At 37.3% G+C, this 22165-nt stretch overlaps 1 protein-coding gene across 1 annotated transcript in view; it reads right to left on the reverse strand.

The window, feature by feature from the left end:
- SMOC2 (SPARC related modular calcium binding 2) overlaps window positions 1-22165 on the reverse strand; it is a gene marked incomplete at its 5' end in the record, with an annotated part of 95959 nt that overhangs the window by 14217 nt on the left and 59577 nt on the right. The window contains one exon of the mRNA XM_008942633.1: window positions 20647-20729. Coding sequence (XP_008940881.1) covers window positions 20647-20729 — 83 coding nt within the window. The remainder of the gene's footprint in view (window positions 1-20646; window positions 20730-22165) is intronic.

Genomic DNA, 22165 nt, shown 5'->3' on the forward strand with positions numbered 1-22165 from the left:
CCGACTTCCTGTTGAAGGAAGAGAGATGCCATGCTGTGACAGTATAAAAGCTCAGACCTTAATAATTAGACACTAATCATTTAATTTAATTTTAAAATGAAGGTCCACTCCAAATACACCATTACCCAGCTCACTTCTCCAGGGCTGACAAAGAGACATCTCTGTAGCTACAATAGGTTACCAAAACAACCTTCTTTGCAAATTGACATCTATGTGGAATGGATCCCCCAAGCCAAATATAATACTGTGTACCTCATTAAACCACAATAAACTAATGTTCAAGTAATGATGAGCTTGACGTCATCCCACAAAAAGCCAGGCAGTTCAGAGTTAATTTGACCCTTAATTTGCACCGTTAATTTGCAATTTACAGTAAGCACTGAAGAAATGAACACAACAGTGCTTGGTTGCAAGGATCCTGCAATGACAGAAGCACAATGGAGTAAATTAAAGATGGAGATGAATGTAGTTATTTTTCTGTAGTGCTGCCTTGTCTTTCCTTGTATTTGTGCAGAAGCCTGTGCTGTCAACTTCAGCAGAGGTTGTGGAGTTCAATGCCAATCAAGTTGCCCAGAGTCAATCACTTGATCTTAACAGGTCATAACCAATAGGGTTGAGGAGAGAGGCTATTAAGAAGTGAAAAGCATCTCATATCTTACTGATCATGGGACTTCAGAAGAAACCAAGAGATAGAGAAATGCCATATTATACACCTCCAGCAGTTAGGATTGGTCTGCAAAATCATGATCCCATTTTCTACACAGGCTGACATGGCATGGATTGATGCAAGACTAAGCCTGTGTACACAATTATAGGAGCATGTATGTCCTGTTTCTGGAACAAACCATGAAATTTCATTTGTTGATAACACAGCAACACATGAAGGAGGTTTTCATGCCTCTTGCTATCTGTTTTCTGCTGTATGAGGGGAGAGACATGGAAACAAGACATCATATTATAATAATGTCCTTTGTGTCCTGGGTATTGCAGGGGATAGGGGAAAATGTAATTAATGTACAGCAGCAGCAGCCCAAATGCTCATACCCAGCAAAACTGAGATCCTTTTGTGTATGTATAATAACCTGGTTTCCAGCCATGCATTTTGCAACAGAAAGTGCTTGCATGTCAGTGAATGGAACTGAAATAATGACTCCGATTATAATTCATACATCCCACATTTCCATTCTAACACTCCTGTGAATACTTCTTTGGTATAAATATGCAAACTATAATGTTGATTTATTAGTAAACAGCAGTCGTTTTCCATCTCAAGTGAATGAATGTACAACACTCTTATTCAAAATCAGAGGTGCGTGCTCCATACTTGTAGAGAGCCAACACTGCAAATTCCAACAGACACAGGCTTTCAGTCCACAAACTTTGTATGACTAGAGTAAACTAAGCTCTGTGCAGAAGGCTGAATAAATGGGTTCATATGCTAGATTGTCAAAAATCAATAGGTCTCCTTGCTGGTTAAAATCATATGGCAGAAGAGAAGGTAATGAGAAAAAAAGATCTTTAAACCTTTAAAAATGCCTGGGATTAGATTAAGAAATTCAATGCCTGTGCGTGGATTACAAGGACAAGATAAATAGTTAAAACTCATCTATTTCTGTCAACTGATATAAACACATTCACAGAGGATTTTGCAACAGAGTTCAACTACATGTGCCATCACAAAGACCAAAGCTTAAGCCAGAACAATTTCTTTGTGGGAAGCAGGACATCAGTATATGGTAAGGGTAGTGAAAGGAGGAGACAAGAGCCAAAATTAGAGAGAACCAGGTATAAAGCCAAGGCAGAAATGAGAGGCATGGAAACCAGTGGGGATAAAAGCTGCTTGATGTCTTAAGCAAACTCACATGGACAGCTTGTGCTCTGACACAGACACCTCTGACAGCACTGACACCAACAGAATATTAAACTTCCTCCCCCACTCTCCTCCAAACAAAACTGTATTTCCCTGAGATAGTGCTGACGCTTACACGAGTGAGCTTCTGGTGGTGTTGTTTTCTCTGCTTCTGCCAAAGCCATGTGGATAACATGGCTGAATCTCTGCATCTTTAGCTTCATTTGCAGAGACAGAGGGTTTTAATATTGTCCTATTGCTTCTGGTGCTCTCAGTATGTGGCCATGAAGTAGCTCTCTCTAGGCCTGGCCAGGAAACAATAATTCCATCATGAGGAAAGTGTCATGATTGGGTAATTTAGATTTTATTCTGGTGCAGACTGAGCTTTGTTTTTCCCCTTTTAAAGTTGTTTAAAAATTATTTAAGAACAAAACACCCCATACCACCTTGGCAAAATAGCTTGGTGATGAGGGCACACAACTGAGATGGGGGAGAGTGACGTTCAAGTCCCTGATCCAAACCAGACAGAGCAGGGAGTTGAAACCTGGCTTGCTGTTATCCCAGCAGAGTACCCTAATCTGTGACATGAGAAAGCCAGGTTCAATTCCCTGCTCTGTCTGGTTTGGATCAGGGAGTTGAACATAGGTCCTTTCCTCTTCAGCTGAGTGCTCTAATCATCAAGCTATTGTGTGTTCACAGAAGGGTTCCTTTTGTGGTGAGCAAACGCTTCAGAACAAAGAGAGTGTCAGAAACCACTTCTATTGCTACATTAAAACATTTTCTTCAGAAAAATAACAATAGTGTCAGACTGGACAGCATGTTCCTTAAGTTAGAGCTTAATCCTGCATGGTGTAGGGAGGGAAATGCAACCAAAGCCTGGCAAGTATGTCAACAAACAATAGTTCTCTCGTGAGATCAAATGAATTCACAAGCTTAAAGAAAATCACAGGCTTCAGTGTTTTGCTGGATCAAGGCCACCACACTTCACACACTGAAGAGTCAAATTCCGAGTCAATAATTTTTCTGCCTTGCATCTTTTGGACTCAAGGCTTTCTGCCTTACCAGAAAACAAAGTTACGGGAGCTAATGTTTAAGCAGCACTTTAGCATTCTGCATTACTGTAAGCCACTGTTTAAATTTTTTTTTCAGAAATGCTTATACAGAAGAGAAACCTGTTGTTTCATATAGGAACGCATTAAGTCTGTTGGATTTTTATTGTCTGACTTTAAATCCATTCTATTTAAAATTGAGTATTTAACTTGTCCGTTATTCAAGATAAATGTTCTACTTAGGGGACATAAAGAGGGTAGATAATACAACTTCCAGTGGGATAGAGCTGAATTCAGAGCACGGTGAAATAAATAGGGGAGCTGGAGGGAATCAAACATCCAGACATCATGGAAAAGAGAAAAAAAATGAAAGATCATTCATAGGGGCAAGAAAAAACACTGGGTACTTCAGTGATTCTGTCTCAATTTGTTAAGTTATATTTTTGTTCACAAAACAGTGTAAAGCTTCATTTCAGTCACCTTTATTTTCTTTTCCTGAAAAAGCTTTCATTCCATTATCTACATTTTAAATAGAAAGGGAACTCTGGGTTCTCACACAGTACCTTCAAAAACATCACCAAACTTTACGTTTAATGGCTTGACTTAGTAAAGCACCTAGGATTGTCTGTAAAACTAAGTGTATCTTGGGTTGTTACAATGCCTGTGATCTACTGGAGCAGTATGAATATGATCTACGAATTTCATAGATGTATGAAGATAGAAACATCTATCAAGACAAGGGGAGAGGATGGGAGTTCCAAATTCAAGTTTTACAATAATATTTTGTTGACCTTTATTGTTTTGTGGCATTTTTTTTTTCTGCATTAAAAGGTTCATTTTTCATCTCTCAAGTATTTGGGAGATTCCATTAATGTCACTGATGTGTTTTGAAATGGTTACCATGAAACACTGCAAAAGAATATAACTGCCTAGTTATCAAAGCACATGAATAAATTGCTTCTTTTATGACAGGCACTAATCTATAGTCTCTGCTGAAAATATAATGAGTACAGAATGTCCTCACTATCTGTCCTGTGTTACAGCGTTCTATTTTATCTGTAAACAGAGATAAATCACAAGGAAGGAAACTGGGGGGGTGGGGGGTTGGCGGGGTGTTAGAGGGGCTGGGGAATGAATCTTTTGCTGTTGAAGGAAATAGTTCAAATTTTGGTTTGGTTTCAAACAAATTAACCCAATTAATTCCTACTTAATTACAAATGTTAGTAACGCAAAGTGCTGAAGCTAAAAAATGAGAGAGAAAAGAAATTGTGAGAGGATACTTGAGCCTATGCACAAATATCATCCTTACTTTAATAAAAAATATATTTATAAATGAAGATTAAAAAAAAAGATAGTTTTTCAGTATTAGGACTGGAAACAGGCCAAGTTCTGAATGCCATCTGACATATAAGGCATACAAGGTACTCTTCTCTTTCTCCACAGTTGAACATTCTGAAATTCAATGTAGGAGGGAAAATTTTAGCATCAAGACATTCACTGTAGCCCATAATGAGCACTTTCTGTATATCAGCCATATCTTCCTGAATTAATCAAATGGCATAACATCACCATTAGAGTAAGATCCAGTATCTTAGAGTCAGATCCAGATGTAATGTGGTGTTGTACTTTTCACCCTCCCTCAGACGACCACATCTGATTTGGAACAAGCAGTCTAGGTTTAATGGACTCATTCAGGTAATAGTTTTATGATAAGAAATGCATGCCTCTCTTCTCACATAAACCAGAGTTTTCTGACCCACTTCCCAGGGAGACTTTTCTTGGGCAGATTATAAAGAATCAGAGCAGTGTGTATCTGTTCACATTCCTCCTTCCCCCTCAAGCCTTCCACATGAAGCGACTATCAAGTGAAGCCTGCCCACAGGATTCCCCACAGCCAGATATGAATGAGAGCTAGCAACAACAAAGCATTCACCCAAATGCTTAGCTAGGCCTCCAAGCTTAAAACTCAAGCATCTGAGGAATTTGACAAAACAAGGTTTCACTGTAGAATAAACCATACAGATTTTACTCTCCCAGAAGAGTCTCGCTTTCCCAAATAACCCTGGTTTTACGAAGCCACCTGCCCATGTCAGGGAAATTAATGAACTTCAAAAGTAAAAACAACTTGCAATGAACAGTGAGCCCTGTTTTTCTAAACATTGGGAATGCCAGCACCACAGAAGTGTGCCTTCTTTTTTACTGAACCAGACAGGGAGCTGTAAATTAAAGCCTAATTCTTGGATCTTACATGTCCAGTCACTGCACTGCACATTAATCTCTTTTCTTGATTCAGTTGCCAAGTTTGCAATAAGGTTGTGTGATGCATGCCTTGAACTAAAAGCTTTGCTCCAAGAAGACTGTGCACCTTGTTAATATAGGGGTCAAAATACCTGTCTTAAGAAATCAATTTTTACAGAAACTGCAAATGAGTGATTTTTTTGTAATCCCTCTTGGATTAAAATTTTCCTATTGACAAACTAATTCAGTGAACAAAATGCTATGTATAAATCCTGCACAGTTCACAAAATTAATGAAATGGGCTTGTAAACATGTGAGACACAGATGCTGTAGCTCTGTTTGCCTTGATTTTCTTAATCGGGAAGCCAGAACAAGGGAAAAAGAAACGCAGCAGACAAAGGATGAAATCAGCATTGTGTCAAAGGAACTGAACAGTCAAAACAGAAAATGTGATTTCAAACAGCTCATAACAGATCGGCTGCTTAGGGTTTGCAAAAAAAATAAATTTAGCTCAGCTTCCAATAGTAAAGCATTGGAATTTCATTAAAAAAAAATAGGAAAAATTAAAGTGATTTAGGAAACCTAATAATTTGAATTTTTTCTTTTTTTGAGAGAGAGAGAGACTTGCTTCCTTTGATTCATTAAGAACCAGACTAAGTTCAGTTGGACAAACATGTTTCCTTTCAAATTCTGACATCTGAATTGTATATCCAATATTAATTATTTTTCTCCATGACTTTGGTTCAAATTGATATAGTGATGTCAATGACATCTTGAGCATGAACACTCTGTAGGTGCTGTTTATGTAGTTTAGATAATCCCAACCTCTCTAGCTGAGCTGGTGTCCTCATTATTCTGAAGTATGCTTTGCACAAGCAGATAGGAAAACTTGAACTCCACTAAAAGATTAAGGAGGAAGAGAGATGCTCACTAAAAGTTCTTAATTAAATGTCCTGCCCTGCCAGGGGAAAAAAAATCTCATACTGTATGCAGAAAGTAGCCCTTTGAGATATATATATATATATCAGAAAATATATCAATCATATATTTATTTTCAGAATCAATCCTTTTGCTTTTCTAAGAGAAAAGATGTTGAGACACAGTTGTAAGGGTCGGAAAGTTAAATTTTCTCTCATGCTTAAGTAAACTCCAGTTTGCTAATAGGTCTGCATGAGAAATCTAAAAGACAAGTATGCAGAGCAGATACAAAGGGGTGAAAAATGTGGCCATTTCTACTACTTTGCATGGTAACCTACCACTCAGTAGCTTTAAGATGGATGGAAATCACTGACAAATTGAGAGTGTGAACTATGCTCAGGGAGTCACGTTGTAGGTGTAGTGAACCCAACATTACCTGAGGCTGTTGAGCTCACAGACACAGCACAGAGTAACTCTCCTTCATCCTCCCCCCCACCCCACCTGAGGAATGTGTCATCCAACAACCTTTTAGCAAACAAGGAAGGCAGATACATGTGCCTACAGGAAAGGTGGGCTGGCCAGAGAGTTCACCTCACTTCTGGAGGGGGAATAGTACAAAACCCCTGCTAGGTGTATTTGACAGGAAGATACTAAGAGCTCATTCATCACATTTTGCCCCTCAGCCCAGACTCCTGCCTGAGCAAGCTGGCCTCTGCCCCATGTGGAAGGAGTCAGTGTCCCAACTCATGTCAGCACAGAGGTGCACACAGCTGGTGTCATCCTGGTAGCATCTCTTGCAGCCCCCACAGAATCCAGCATCTGAGCTGCCTCAATCCAGAGCATAGAGCAGAAGCAGAGGAGCAAAACATCGCTCAGGTGTCTGGAGAGCAGAAGACGTGACATCTACACTCCAGGTCCCAGTATCACTCTCCAGGAAAAGTTAGTATTTGTGAGAGATACTGGGACTGTAAACACTGACACTTCTTGAGACCTTCTAGCAACTCTTGCTGTTGAAACCTCACTTATTTCTTCCCTTCTGTGAAATAAAAAATAATAATAAAAAAAAATACTAATGAAAATATCAGCCTGCTCTACTTTGTACTGAGCTCTTTGTAGGGATCATTACATATGCTGTCCTGGTTATCAGTGTCATTTGTACCACTTCAAATCTTTACAGAACTGTTTCCAGTGAGATGATTTTCATTCAAGGCAATAAGTGAGAAGTAGAATTTGAATCATAGATCTACAGATTAAATAAAATAAAAATCTTCTTTAAAGCAAGTAACTGCCAAGCGTACCAATAAACTATTATTTACTACATTGATTACAAAGCTACTTTCAAGCAGTTATCTACTAATGCTAGAGGAATATTGACATAATATATATTTACTTATTTCTCTTATTCCTAACAAAATGGCATCTAACAAATTTTAAATTCTGATGGCAAACCCACTGTTTTCTTAAATTTGAATAGCACAATCCATTAAAGTGAGGCTAAGGAAAAGGGTAATTTGTTTCTCTGAAGTATGTCACAAGAGTTCATTCCAAACAGCAGAAAGAGGATACAGCTGACAGAATGGGTTCATTCAGCTGAATACACAAGAAAACTGTACTGAGCTGGCTTCAATATATTCATGAGTAAAACCTGTTTAAGACCCTTTCAGAGGAGAGTGAGTTCAAAAACAAGAGGATCTGTGTGCACATTTGTGCATGTTAGTATAAACACCGATATAAACTATGGGTTATATAAGCTGTTCTATAAGTTTTTAATTTACATAAATCAGAAACACATTATTCCTGCATGGTGAGACTACAAGTGCACATCACTCCAAATACCAACAGAAACTATACCCCAATGCACCTTCACAAACCCTCTACAAGAACATGTTACCTGGGGGGAAAAAAATCCACAATGTTCTTGTATAAAGATTTTAGAGAGTTTCAAAACATTTTATTAGGAATATTTTCTTGTGTCTTGCAGCTCCTTATTTGATACTGTGAATTCAGCTATACTGATCTCAGAGGAAGATAAAAATTCTAACTAATAAAATACTTCTCTAACTAACTTAAAATTTACTTTCTACATTCAAAGCCTAACAGATCAAGTACCAGATATACTGAAAAAATTCCAAGGGTGGAAATATGTGCTACATATCTTAACAGAAACCCATGAATCTTCTCTTTTCAGTGATGCAGAGATCTTGTTTCATTTAAATATCATTTCTCTGAACTGAAATTGAGGAGATGGAAATCTCCAGCATACAGGAAGGAGTAACACTTTTTAGTCACTGGTGATTATTTAGGTGCACACATATACACATACATGCACAACTATGAAGCTTTTTATGATGCCTTCTTACCTGAAGTGTTAAAAATGAAGGACACAGGAATAATGGCAAGTGAGATTGTAGAACTCAAGACCAAATGCAATTTACCTTAGATCCAAAATGCAGTATATTATTTTCACCACTAGATGTTTAGCAGATAAAATACAGCTAACTACATAGTTGAATGTGCCAGTCAATAGCTATGCCTACATTCAGTTTTTCTTCAGAGAGCTAGTGAAATTTTTCAAACTCCAGATTTATTTTCTTTCAGCAAATCTGCCCAGCTCTAGTAAATTTTTTTCTATTGTAACTGTTGATGGCTACAAAACCTAGAAGCTCTTTGTTTATTGATACTTTTTGCCATTATAAAATTACTGCACATAAGATTCTGTAGTGGTGAATAAGTAATTAAAAAAAGTTGATGAATATTCACTGTAATTCTTAAATTAATTTGATTTAATATCCTTTGCTTTGCATTTAAATGTATTCCAAAGCTAATTTCAAGTTGGATCACTAGCAGCAAATCTGGATTATGTACTGAAAGAATCCAGGATGGATCTTTTAACTCTTACTTAAATCAGAGAACAGGAGTAGTACCCTGAGACTGAAAATCTCTGACTTTCCACTGGTTCTGAGTGCCTGCATTTCATTTAGCAACCAGAGACTACATAGGACATAGAATATTAAAGGTTATGGAACCAACCTAAACCTTCATTCTACAAACTTTTATACCTGACCTTATTTTTACAACTATCCTTTGATTTTAAGGGAACTAATCACAAGAAGAATCTGTGTGTTTGCAGGCTCAGGGCTCAGCGGGTCATGAATTGCATTTTAGGGATATTTACAATGGATTGCTTGTGGATGACTTACAGAGCAAGAGGTTTTTCCAGAAGACATTTCTAGATAGCAAACAAATTCAAGAACTTCACAAGCGTGACAGGCAAAATTTGTGGGTAGTTTGTTTCCCAAAACAGGAATTTTTGCCATATGCTAACATTTGAAATTTGTGAACAGTAGCACTCCTGCTGAGCTATAAAAAAAGCAAATTTCTGGATCATGTGAAGCATTCTGAAGCCTTTAAAAGAATTCCTCGATGTTTTTATGGAGTATTTTCATTTCCTCCTTGAGGGCTCTCAGTTGTGGAGGCCTACAAGGTGTTACAAACTAGAAAAATAACATAATATATTTGATTGCTGAGATAGTCTTGTATACACTGTCACCTTTGTGAACAAGAATATTTGTTCTACATCTCTTCACTGAGCCCATAGAAATGCATCCTCTGCTGTCTAATTACCTGATGCAGAAAGGGACCTGGAGGAAAGCCAGCTGGCCAATGCTCAGCCAGTGGGAAAGGGAAGTGACACATGCTGGCAGACTGAAGCACTTTGAGGAACTGGCAGGAACTTTCACTGCCTCTTCAGCTGATGGCATCTGTCCACCCATTGTCCAAGTGGCTCTGCAATCAGCTAGCCTGCAAATTTTCCAGGCATCATTTTATTATTTTGAGTGTGCACATTGCTCAGAATACTGGAATCCCAAACTGTACAACTATAAGCTATTGTGATACAAATAGTTGAGTATACTAAGCATGGAGATTTCCCAAGCTCATCTCTAGCCCCAGTTTCTCCAAACTAATGCTGTCCTCTATCTGTGGCTACACCGAGGTTGCAACACTTCCTTACCAAGATACAGCATATAGTCAGTGATGATCCCACATGACTAGGACATAATCTGGCAACACCTTTGAACATCAGCTGGAAACTCAACTTAATACGGATATTTTACCTTCTAAAATAAAATCAGTCTCAGTGAGAGCATGCAACACTGATTTTTTCTCTTTACACTGGTGACCAGTTCCACTGGTATTCTCAGGTAAGCCATGCTAGTACCTAGAAAACTTAACCATTGAATATACATTGATTGTCACAGACAACCTTTTTTTTCCTCAAAAGTAACTGTACAGAAAGATTAATGCAGCAGGCTAAAATTGCAGTATTTTCTTTAGAAAAATATACCTACTGATACAAGGCCAGTATGTCAACAATTTTTACTACATCTTGTTAATTTTCCTCAACAAGCAAGCTAAACTCATTGCTTGACATTTTATTACTTACCAGCCAAAACTGATGGCATTTCTGTATTACACACTAACTTATTCAAAATGCTAGGAAGTGGGAACTCTTGCACCAGCTAAATTCTTCACAAGCCCTAACCTCATGATTCTGCCTGGATTTCAAAAAGTCACTTTGATACAAAACACAAAATTACTAGGGTAGCTTATTATCAGTTCAGGCTATTTTCAAAATTGCTGGGAACTGAAAATCCCACTGAACTCACTGCAAACCAAGTACTCATTTTATTTAAAAACTGGAACCCTTCTCCAAGTGACTAAATGCAAATAATAAATGCCTAACCATTGTTGCTCCCTCTTGAAAACGTAGCTGCAGATGTACATTCATTCAGAAATGAAAATATTTATTTTCCCCTGTCCACAGATTAAACATAAGAGCTGTTTCTACCAAATAATCAGGAACACCTTATATCCAAGTATGAAAACACAACAAAGCAAGATACACATTTTACAGGGAACAGCCTTAGAAATCAATGGCATGTTTTTATTCAGTTTATAAGATTGAGAGAAGCCTCATACCATGCATCTTAGAGGAAATACTGCCTTATTATGTGATTATTGCTCATTGCCATGATAAGGTTCAGGTGTCATTACAGCCCTAGCACGCTAAAAGGTTTTCTGCCTTTTCTGTTCAATTGTATGAGTTTTTCCTGCCTTCTTTCAGATTGCCAGATGATAATGATTGCAGGCGTTCTGGTAGAAAACATTGAGCTTGTTCTACATCAATCTTCCCCTCTTGTGTTGTTTTTCCCACTCCTCACCCAAGAACCACAAACTAGTTGCCCCAAGTTATTATGAGAAACCTCTCCCATGTCTTCACTGTACCAGAAATTATTTCAAGATCTTTAAAATGCATTTCTTGAAGCTTAGTAGCTTTAGGAATACACCATCAAAGTTTGTTCAATGAGGGCAAATACTTTAATGCCTTTAAGGTTCTAATATGATCAAGTTTTGGTTTGCTTATGCTAGGATGTTATACTGGGCACAGACAACACCCCAGTATGTATGGTCATGTACTTACAAGCAGCTGTTTTAAAAGGGACTGAGGTATTTTTACTGTAAACTTCAGGCTTCTTTTAAAAGACTGTAAGTATCCTGATTTTCTTAATACTCCTATCTATTTTCTGCAGAGCCATTGCTAAAAGAAACAAAGCTGTTGAACATGCATCGTTTTGCACTTTCTTTTGGTTTCCTTAATTAGGCTAATCTCTGCATCTAAACATTTCACATAAATTCCTTTTTTTTCTTTTTGTTCCAGATTAAGGAAAAAAAATAAAGATAAAAGGAGAGTAAATATTACGTTCATTAGAAAGAAAGGGCTCTCAACTCTCAGTTCTAGAGCACCTCTGAAGTGTTCTATGCTACATGCTTTTGAGCAGCAGAACACTGACCAACAGAAAAATTTTAAGTATGGAGTATCAAGCCATGCAGAGAGGCTTGGGGCCCATCATCAGTAAGCAGGGCCGAGCATTCGACAAGGAGTGCTAGTTTAAGGAGAATTAAATTTAAGATTTCATTAGACTAAACTGGTTTTAGGGAGCCATTAGTCATTCCTCTCCCCCTCCCTCTGACCCAATAGCCATAGTGTAGGTAATATTCCAAATAATTTAGTGAGATAAAGGATTGTTGGAAAAAAATACCATTTTTCAAACAGATGCTCCCATACTCCATTAGTATTGTCAGAATTATTTCCCTGCTAAAAGCACTTCAGAGTGAAACAGTGCAAGAAAAAAATGTTGCTGTATGATCCAGTCTCAAATGAATACCATTGACCACAGCAGAAACAAATCTGGGCTGTATCTCATTGCTTGTGAAATACCACAGATGTTCATTTTTATGATCTGTTCAGGTAAGGTGGCAATTACATCATCTACCTTGAGCTATCAAAATATATTCAATTACTAATGTTAGTCATTCTTGCTCCCTCTACAGTTCACAGAGATGGGTACTTCCAGGAAGAGATTCAATCTAAGAGTGATACCAATGGGATGCACAGACATAATTCTAACATAAGGATTTGCTTTTAAGTAGGAAGTTCAGTGTTTTAATCATTGTTAATGAGTGTGCTCCTTCCTACACGCAGCTCAGAGATACCCAGGCAAGTTTATGCCATGTGGCAGTAAGGAACTGCTAAATATAAGTGCAAATTTATAAAATGGTTAGAAACTTTTCAGTAAAAGACAAAAAAACAACCAACCAACCAACCAAAGCCACACTTCTTTATATCAGCTCCATGATAATACCCATGATAATCAGATTGTTATCGATGATGCTGTGCTGTACTCTAAAAGAAAAAACTAATGTGTTTAGCCAAAGATTTTTCATTCCCAGGTTTAGAGCATTGTATGTATTAGATTATGCATTAAATGTATGGATTAAAATGTATAGATAAATTAAAGGTAGGAATTAAAATATCTTTCTGAAATGTCTTTTTTCAGCTTTACTGAAGTTTTATGGCAGAACAGGTTTCACAGGTGAGTGCTTCTTACTGAGGGGAAAACAAATGTCTTAAGCATGTGTATTTATATAGATATATTTATGTGCACATATATATACTTTCACTCCAAGATAATAATTTCCTAGTAAAGATGGTAATAAAGGGTCCATCTTTATCAGAACCAATGGCAAAATCAAGTGCAGGGAGCATGCATTTGTCTACACATTTACATCATCGGTGAGCAAACCAACAGCTTCATGATGGTCAATGGAACTTTTCTCATGTCCACTTACACTTATAAAAAGCATTTCTTGGGGAAAGCATTCTCTCATTTAATCATTCTTTGGCCCAGAAGGCAAAAAAAAAACACAATCAGAAACCTATTTGGAGAGTGCTGGTGCAGAGACAGCTGCAGAGTGACAACCTCCTGGGAAGCCAGCCAGACACAGGAGAATTTTTCCCTTTCTAGGCATATGTCCCCTGGAGGTCTCCCACTGCTCACCCTGAGAGCAGGACCCACTGGCAGAGAACAACACAGCAGGCAAGGCTGCTTTACTTGACAAGGGATTTATCTGGAAAGGGAGGGCAGCAACAAGTGAGGTGAGAAAAAAAAATTATATTCTTTGGCACAGCCTCCAGCATTTTTTTTAAAGCTGAGAAGCAAATGAAGTCAAGTGTTTATTAGTCCTAATATAGCCTTTTAAAATAAACTTTAAATTATAGGTTAATATTAAAGAGAGCAATGAATGAAATGTTACTGCTGAGCCAGTTGCATCACCTCTCATTCGCCAGCTTTTCTGTTTTGCTTACACAGCTGTGGCTTTCACTGGCCCTTTACTAGTAGCTCAAATGATGTCATTGTAATGTTTTTAGACAAATTCACACATAACTGGCAATTATAGCATCTCTTAAGTTACGTGTTTGAGCATTTTTGTTTTCTTTCAGATATTAATATTTCTGCTTTAGGTTGAGGGAAAGATATTGTTTTATTAAGAAATTACTACAAATTGAGGCAAAAATCAAACAATTTGAAGAACTGGGGCCAGACCATTAGTAATAAAGACAGGATGGGGAGATGGAGAGAAGAGGGTGTACAGGAAAAAAATGTGATTGTCAGAGCTCTGAAAAATAACTTGCAGGTCTTTTCTCTGGAGCAAGGATACTACAATATAATTATGTAGCCAGACTGAGTAGTAATATTGAAGCTACTAAATCCAAAAGCACAAGTGAACTGTTGTAGGTTAAAGAGACAGAGTCCTCTTGGGAGGTTCAGCTATAGTAGTGGCCTAAGAACTTACTGCTGCAGACCTCCCTTTTTATAGAGGTTTGACCAGTAGATTTAGGTACTCATAAGAACTGCCTCAGCCCAGCGTCCTACCCAGGGCACCACTACTCAGCATTCAAATAAGCTTTTGTAATACAGTGTGGGCACTCTGACTGAGCCAGTCCTTGTGATATGAGCCTAGGTGCTGCGTGTACCCTCTTTCCACCCACCAAGTGCACTGGCATTGCATTAACTCTTTTGCAATGCAGACAAACAAATCTCCTCTTTGACAACCACATCTTTGCCTGATCAGCATCCCCCACTGCTTCTGCCTCAGGCTGCCAGCACCAGATAATTGTCATGGGTATAACATGTGGAAAGGGCCTTTCACAGAGCTGCCACCAAACTACATGCAGCCTATGGTACTGGAAAGCATCCCAGATGTTGAAGATAGCAGAGGGCTGGAAAGTCAGGCTTCCTCCTGCAGCTCTATACATTAGAGGAGATAGCTACTGCTTTGGAAGGGGAAGCAGACATTCCCCTGCCTCTCCCAGCACTGTGTGGCTAAGGAGGAGAAAGCCAGGTCCTTCAGCATCCCTCTGCACCTTGCTGTTGAGACTCACCCCTCCCAGGCCTCAGGCAGGCCCCGTCCTTCATCCTTGCCACACAACTATTCAGTTCTGCCATCACTACCATGAAGGTTCACACTAGCTTTTCATCAGCATTTTCTCGTCCTACTTCAAACACTTAACTAGGAAGGTCTGCTCCATCCAGAGCCTTTGTGTCCAGTATCTCTTGGTAAATAAAGTAGTATAGGGCTCAGGATGATAGTTATAGGCTCATTCAAAAGAGCCAGCAACATCAAATGATTGTCTCATAACTCGTAGCTTTAAGATTCAATAGCAGAAAGGGACATTTTAAATGTTAGTGTAAGCAAGCACAAACATTTTAACTTTTTGCACACAGCCAAAAAGATGGTTATGTCACAAAAAAATAGAATACTTTTGAAGTACCACTCAGTGAAGAAAGTTACATGCCAATTGACCTAAGGTTTTGAAGGTCATGGGAAGACAGACATATGTATACAATCTGCATTATGATCAGAAATACTCTGTTACTTAACTGATACCTTTAAACACAAGCAAAGCTTTAGTCATTCAAATGTTTAAGAATATGTAGTAAGGTAAGATTATTTTCTGCTTGGTGCCAGTACCAAACTACACAGAGGAAATTAAGAAGTCTGTGAAACTACAGTAAGCAAGATGAGGTAGACCACTGGTGGCATCTCAGCACTTTAGCTGAGAAATGGTCTGGTATCTTATGAAATCTGATGTGTTCATGATCTGAAGTGAAGCAAGTGTAAAAGTGTAGTGAAACATAGCTTAAAAGAAAAAGAAGTTAAGCCTCTAACAATTTCTGTTTTTTTAAAGATGCCTTTGAAGTCAGATACTTTATGTGATGGCTGTTTGGCTGTGGGCCTTGCATCATTGTGGTCGGAGCATTTCCGATTATTTCTCTTTAATCTTGGAGCAAGAAGACACAATGCCAACAACCAAAACCAAACTGTACTTATCCACAAATAATTCGCCCATAACTTAAATCATGAGTATTACTCCAGAAAACATAAGCTGTTCAGGGTCGGTGATGTATTATCCTATCAGAAATGCAGTAAATAAAGTCATTACAATAGGAAGAAAATTGGGCAGTTAGAATACTTTGTTTCTCTTCAGTAACACAAATGTGAAATAAAAAAAAATTAGCTCTCATGCATGATTTTCAGAAAATATTAACTGCTTGAATGCCAAGGTTAAACTAAGCTTATGAAGATTCACAGGAGAAAATAACAGCTGAGAACAGTCCCTAGTAGGCTATGAAATCAGAAAACAACCTGTAGTTCATCACAATTACATTTAAGGAAGAGTTTTAAGGATTTTTGTTTTTTTTTTGTTATTCAGTAAGTTGATTTGCTATGCAAGGGACATGCATCAAGACATTTCAATTAAGTAATATTTTAACATTCTTAGCTTGGCTTAGACTGTAGATCATCACAGCACCAAAACAGAGATTAGCAGATGTTAGGCTCTGCCTGGAAAGCACTCAGTTTTGGTTTTGGGTTGCAGAGAAGAGGGGCAGTGGTCTATACTCTTGTACAAAGCCAGAGTTCTTACTCTGTTTCAGAGCCTGAGCAAAGATGCCAATTTTTCTAATCTGGTTCCTTCTTGTGTCACTGAATAAGCCCTAGACATTAAAATGAAACATTTCAGATGCTTATTAACTCAGTGCTATCAAAAATCTGACTCATCTTTTTTGAGAAATGGACTAGAATTGAGAAGCAGCTGAAGTGAGGCTCTTCAAGAGAGACGTGATTGCTAGGGAAGCACAAAAATAAGAGTGAAATGCTTATCTTATTTCACCAGTAGAAACCTACAGTAACTGAAGAATGTCGTCTGAGCAAAATCACATCTCTCCTACTACTTTTCAGATGTTTCTGCTTAGTTTTCAAATTTCAAGTCTCGGTAATGGAAATTATATTACAGGAAAACCAGATAAATTCCCAGGTTAAGTAAGAATGCAAAAATATTAAACTATATAAAGTATTATTCAAAGTTTATCCAGCCCTCACACAGAGCAAAGCCTAAACCAGAGCCTTCTTGAATTCAATGCATACCTTTTTAAATAAGAAAAAGATTTGCCCTTGAGGCAAATTAGCTGAGTGGTCTGGCACTGTCTAAATATGCTATCATGTCTTGCTCTCTTACATATTCAAGCCCCTTTCTTCCAGGTTGTCCAGAGCAGAGGCAAGACCAGCTTTATGAAAAGGTATCTTAGCCACAGTCTACAGCACTGATATCCAAAGTGGTGAGCATGTACCACAGGGGGGGCACAAGACAATCGGCTGGAGTGCAGGAAGAAAATGTTTTTGTGCTGTAAATAATTTTTTTTTAAAATTGTCTTTATTTTATCCTTTTTAAAATTTCTATATATTGGTATGATCGACAATGTCCTGAAATTATTAATACAGTAATTATATAATTTATAAATAAACGTACATCTATTGAGGGTGTGTGCTGAAAAATATTTTACTGATTATTAAAAACTAGTGAACACCATAGAATGCTTGAAAACACCTTCACCCATAGACCCAGACTAAAAAGATACACTTCCAGGAACTGACATTTCTTCAGCTTGGCTGAATTTGATCTATTATCACTCACCACTTTAGGAAAATACAGAGGCACCTGCATCTCATCCAGTCATACTATAGATTTAGCTTAACTAGCCTACATGCTATACCCTTTCAAGCTGCTCTTGACCATCTTGTGTAGAAAACTGAATTTCTGTTTAACACACTAGTTATCTAAAAGTCTGAAATAAACCACTCAAGACTCTATACAAAATATATTGGTTTATCTGAGAGCTTCCACATGTGTAGAGCACAAAGGAAGGAGAACAAAAGGTCAAAATACAAACATTTGAAAAGTCTGACCATGAGAAAAGTAAAAAATCTTTCAGTTTCCCCCATATGTGAGATGCTCTAGATTCCTTTTTAGGTTCATTTCCATTATCTCAGAATAACTAGTTTCCAAGAAGGATCACACCCAGCAGAAACTTCAGAAAAATGCCTTGGTTTTAAAGAAAGGACTAGAAATCTAATGGGAGTAATTATTATTATTATATAACTTCCAGCCCAATCTAACAGCTACAGGTGGCTTGGATCATCCTTACAGACATTAGATTTGCCTTCAATTTCAGATGCTTTGTATTAACTTACCCTGAAGATGTGAGGATACGTTCTTAGCTCAGTTTAGATCAGTGGGAATTTTGCCATAGACTCCAAGGGGCCCTTACCTTCTACAATTTTCCCTTAGTATGTGTTTGCCAAAAACTGCATCTTGATTTATTTGCGCATTACTGCTAAAAATATTTGGCCTGACATGTAATGGGTTCAAATTTTCAGGTGGTGCAAATCATTGTAGCTGCATATGCCAAATTAATCCACCTGAGGATGTACTAGTGGGTTTTATCCTATTTAAAATCATTCATAATAGTAAAGTAATTGTTTTTAAATCTTCCTGGCTTTACACAGCAGGTAATGACAGTGGTTTCACCCAGGGCTACTGCTTTTTTGTGAATATAAGCTGCAAATCAAGCAAACTCATCCTTTCAAAGATGTATTATTCCTTGAAAATATACAATTAACTTATGTTTTTTTATTTTGTCCCAGCACCACTCAGAAATCAGACACTGTATCTAAATTTAAAAAACACAAATGCAAACATGCCTTTGCAACACTGCTTACAAGAGAGAAACTTTGAGTAACAGTGGTTTATTTCTACTAAAAAGTTGATTTGTATTAGTAGTTTGTGCAATTTTACATGTTACTTGCTAACAATTAGCTACCCCTGTGCAAGATTATCTTTTAATCTCCTTTTTTCAGAAAACTGTCTAAAGTAAACTCAACATATATATATTATAACTAGTCTAAATACACCCTCTCTTATTTTAAAGGCATTATTCCTTGTCCTGGCACAATAGGCCCTGCTAAAAAATCAGTCCCCATCTTTCTTATAACCCCCTTTAAGCACTAACGGGTTGCAATAAGGTCCAAAATACTTCCCAAATTATCCCTGAAATACCTGCTAACTTCCCTGAAGTTACAATAGCAGTAGCAAGTATGGACTGACAAAATGATGGATAAACATCCCCAGTCTGACCGTCAACAGAGGTGTATTTCCACTAAGTTTCATATAGCACATGTGGTTCTTGCTGAACTGTGTGAGCAGCTAAAGCAGCAAAACTGCAAGTCAGGCATGATCATCTCTTTGTTTTTTTGTGAAGAGCAATGGAGACAATTTGTAAGAGCTGTGAAATTCATCTTCAGGGTGAAGTTTTAATGCAATTCAGCTTTTCATCTCTTGGCGTATATATACGTGTTCAGTACCTTAAGTCATAATACAGAGTGATTACCTCACTCATTCAACACTGTCTCCCACTGTTTCTTTCATAAAGTAATCAAGATCTACATAAAAACTAACCAGAATTTCTGCCCCATTAATAGTCCTTTAGAAAGCTGTTGCCTCAACTGCTTTAATAGTCGGAAACCACTTTATCACTCCCAGGTGAAATTCATTCAGGGTAGCTCATATCTAGTTTTCTCTCTTTTTTTGTGCCAAAATTGTCACAGAGGAAAACAGCTTCTCCTCCTCATGGTTTCAGAGGAACAATATTGCCTCCAGATCTCATTTTGTTTGTCTAAATGAAGAAAATGCTAGCTGCCTTCTTCTCAAGAAAAAGCTAACTACTTTCCTTGATACATTAGTGCTAGATAACTTCTCCTGTGTATCCATTTTTCTAAACACAGATGACCAGAATTGTACCCACGGTTCTAGACAGAATCCAGAAAAAAATAATAGGGCTGTCTAAAATGGCATGAATATTTTCTTGTCTACTTTGTCTGTCTTGTTCTTGTCTGTCTGTCCCATCATATCTAGCTAAGTATGTTTTACACTTGCCATTGTTACAGCCACACTACTTCCTTTATTTTTTTTTAATTATACTTTGTAATTAAATTTGTTTTGGGACAGAGAGTATTAATGTGTGTTTCATTCAACAGGCATTTCAACACTTACGTGCATGTTTCGTTCAGAATTATTGTCCACGTGTTTCTCTAGATGGCTAAACTGAAATGTTTTTCATGACACAGAAAATTTGCCCTCATTATTTGCTTGGTTCTGTTTCTTTACAATAGCTGACAGTGATTTATAATTCCCTCAATATCCCTAAACCTGCTACAAGTCAAGTTATTCAAACATCATTTCAAAAAATAAGCAAGTCTGCTGTCTTCTGCGTAGTTCAACAATGCAGAGATAAGAGCTCTCACATGCTTATAAGAAGTGTGAAAAAATGAAGAAATCTAAGAAAACAACAAGGTTTGTCCCTACCAGAGAGAAAAAGAAAATAGTATTATTAAGAGGTAAACTGACAAGAGTACTGTTGGAAAAAAAGTAATTAAATGATACATTTGTTAGAATGATTTGAAAAGAGAGGCCTATTTCCCATGGATTTTGCTAGAAAAAGGATTAGGAAGTATGGGCCAATTTATTCTGGATATATGTGTTGGCTTCTCTGGTATGACAACAGCAAGGAATAGTTCCAGAATGTAAATTTGACTGCCTTGAAACTACTGAGAAAAACAAGCCTTACTTTGTCTGACAACATCCCAAGACCCATATTTATATACATTGTTCCTAAGTCAAAGATTTCAATGAACAGCAAATTAATATAGGGATATCTAAAAGAAACAATGTTTTGAAATAGGGTAAAAAATTGCTTTCTAAATTATTTTAAAAAATTTATTTCTAATTTATTTACTGCAGTGAATAAACAAAGCACTGGAATGCATGAAACCAAATTTATCTATCTCACTGACCTTGAAGCTGTCGTCCTTTGTACAAATCCTTTGTTTTGGCTGGGTGAGCTCTGGCACCATTATCACACTTAGGTTGTTCATACCTAAAGAATAAACAAGGAGAGAGTAAAACCATCTAAAGTTCATTTGATTAAGAACTAATTTATTTCTAGTTTTGTAGTCTTAATTAACCTTGTACCTTCTTTTATTCAGGGAATAAGCTTGGTTTTCATTCACAAAGTACAATGTAAATTTGTCTAAATACTATCCATTTACCTCAAAGAAGCCAGGAAATCTTTATTTTCCAGGTGTTGATAACAAACTAAAAAACCCATTCCACAGGGAGAAAAACTGGGGAAGGAGAAAACTGTGGGGACTTGCTATAAAGAAATAGATAATAATAATTTTGGGAAAAAAACAACCAACCAACCAACCAAAAAAAAACCAAAAAACTACAGAACCAAAACCAAAGTCATGTTTCTCTTCCACCTACCAAATCATAATGCTACAAACAACATGACAAATTCTGACATCTGACATTCATGGTGGGAAACACCAGAGAAGCAATTTCAAAGTCACACCAAGGCAGATACTGTAATTAGTTACTCCTGCAGCCCTAGAGCCATGTGCTCCTACTCTACCCTCTCTATAAAAAAAGTGTTAGCTTACAGAAGAAGGGCTAATTATGAACAGCTAACATTTTGAACAAGAGTAAAGGACTGATATGGTTTCCAGAAGAAAGGGAGCTGGGTTGGAACTGCCTGAAATGGATTGTGAAAAAGACTGAATCTCCACCTGTTACTTCAATATTCTGGTTCCTCTCTGCTTTCTGACTTAATGTTATTTCATTAGTCCAGCTGGCAACAAGAAACTCTGCACTATTTGTACTTCCAACAAACATAGACTTATGCAACACCACTAGAAATATCTTTTATGCAAAGCTGGGAGGCATGGGAGCATCTGCTGCTGAATCTCACTCAGCCTGACAGAATCTCTTCCTGAGAAATTTGACTTTTTCATTCTCCTAAAGGAGCTTGAAGCTGCAGAATTTAGTGTGCAACATTTCAGAGAAGGTTTCAATTAGGAGTTAAACACTTAGTAATATGACACATACAACTTTGCATACATATGTGTTCAATAAATATAGATTCTCTCATATTATATATAACTGCTCATCTTTCTTTGAAATTCTTATTCTAAGTTCCTTAAAATGATATTTATTGAACAGGATACTAAAATGTCTAATTAAAAGGTACTAATCTAAAATATTTGAAACAAAATATACTTCTTAAAATAATCAAATAGTGGCTATGTCCTGAGTCCAGGTCAGACTGCCCTTAACAACAATACCTAAATATTCTGATCTTAATTAGGCTGAATAATTTAAAAAAAAAAAATCTTTTGAGTGTTTAATTTATTTCCACACCATCTGACGAAACTGTCCACTGGCCCATCAAATTTTGTCTGCTGCAAGAAGGTACACTTGTTTTCATGGACATGGGAGAGCTACAGGCACTTTTTTTCCCCTAAAGAACAGCAG

The sequence above is a fragment of the Merops nubicus genome, unplaced genomic scaffold, assembly GCF_000691845.1.
Source record: "Merops nubicus isolate BGI_N331 unplaced genomic scaffold, ASM69184v1 scaffold13116, whole genome shotgun sequence".
In the NCBI taxonomy this organism is placed as follows: Eukaryota; Metazoa; Chordata; class Aves; order Coraciiformes; family Meropidae; genus Merops; species Merops nubicus.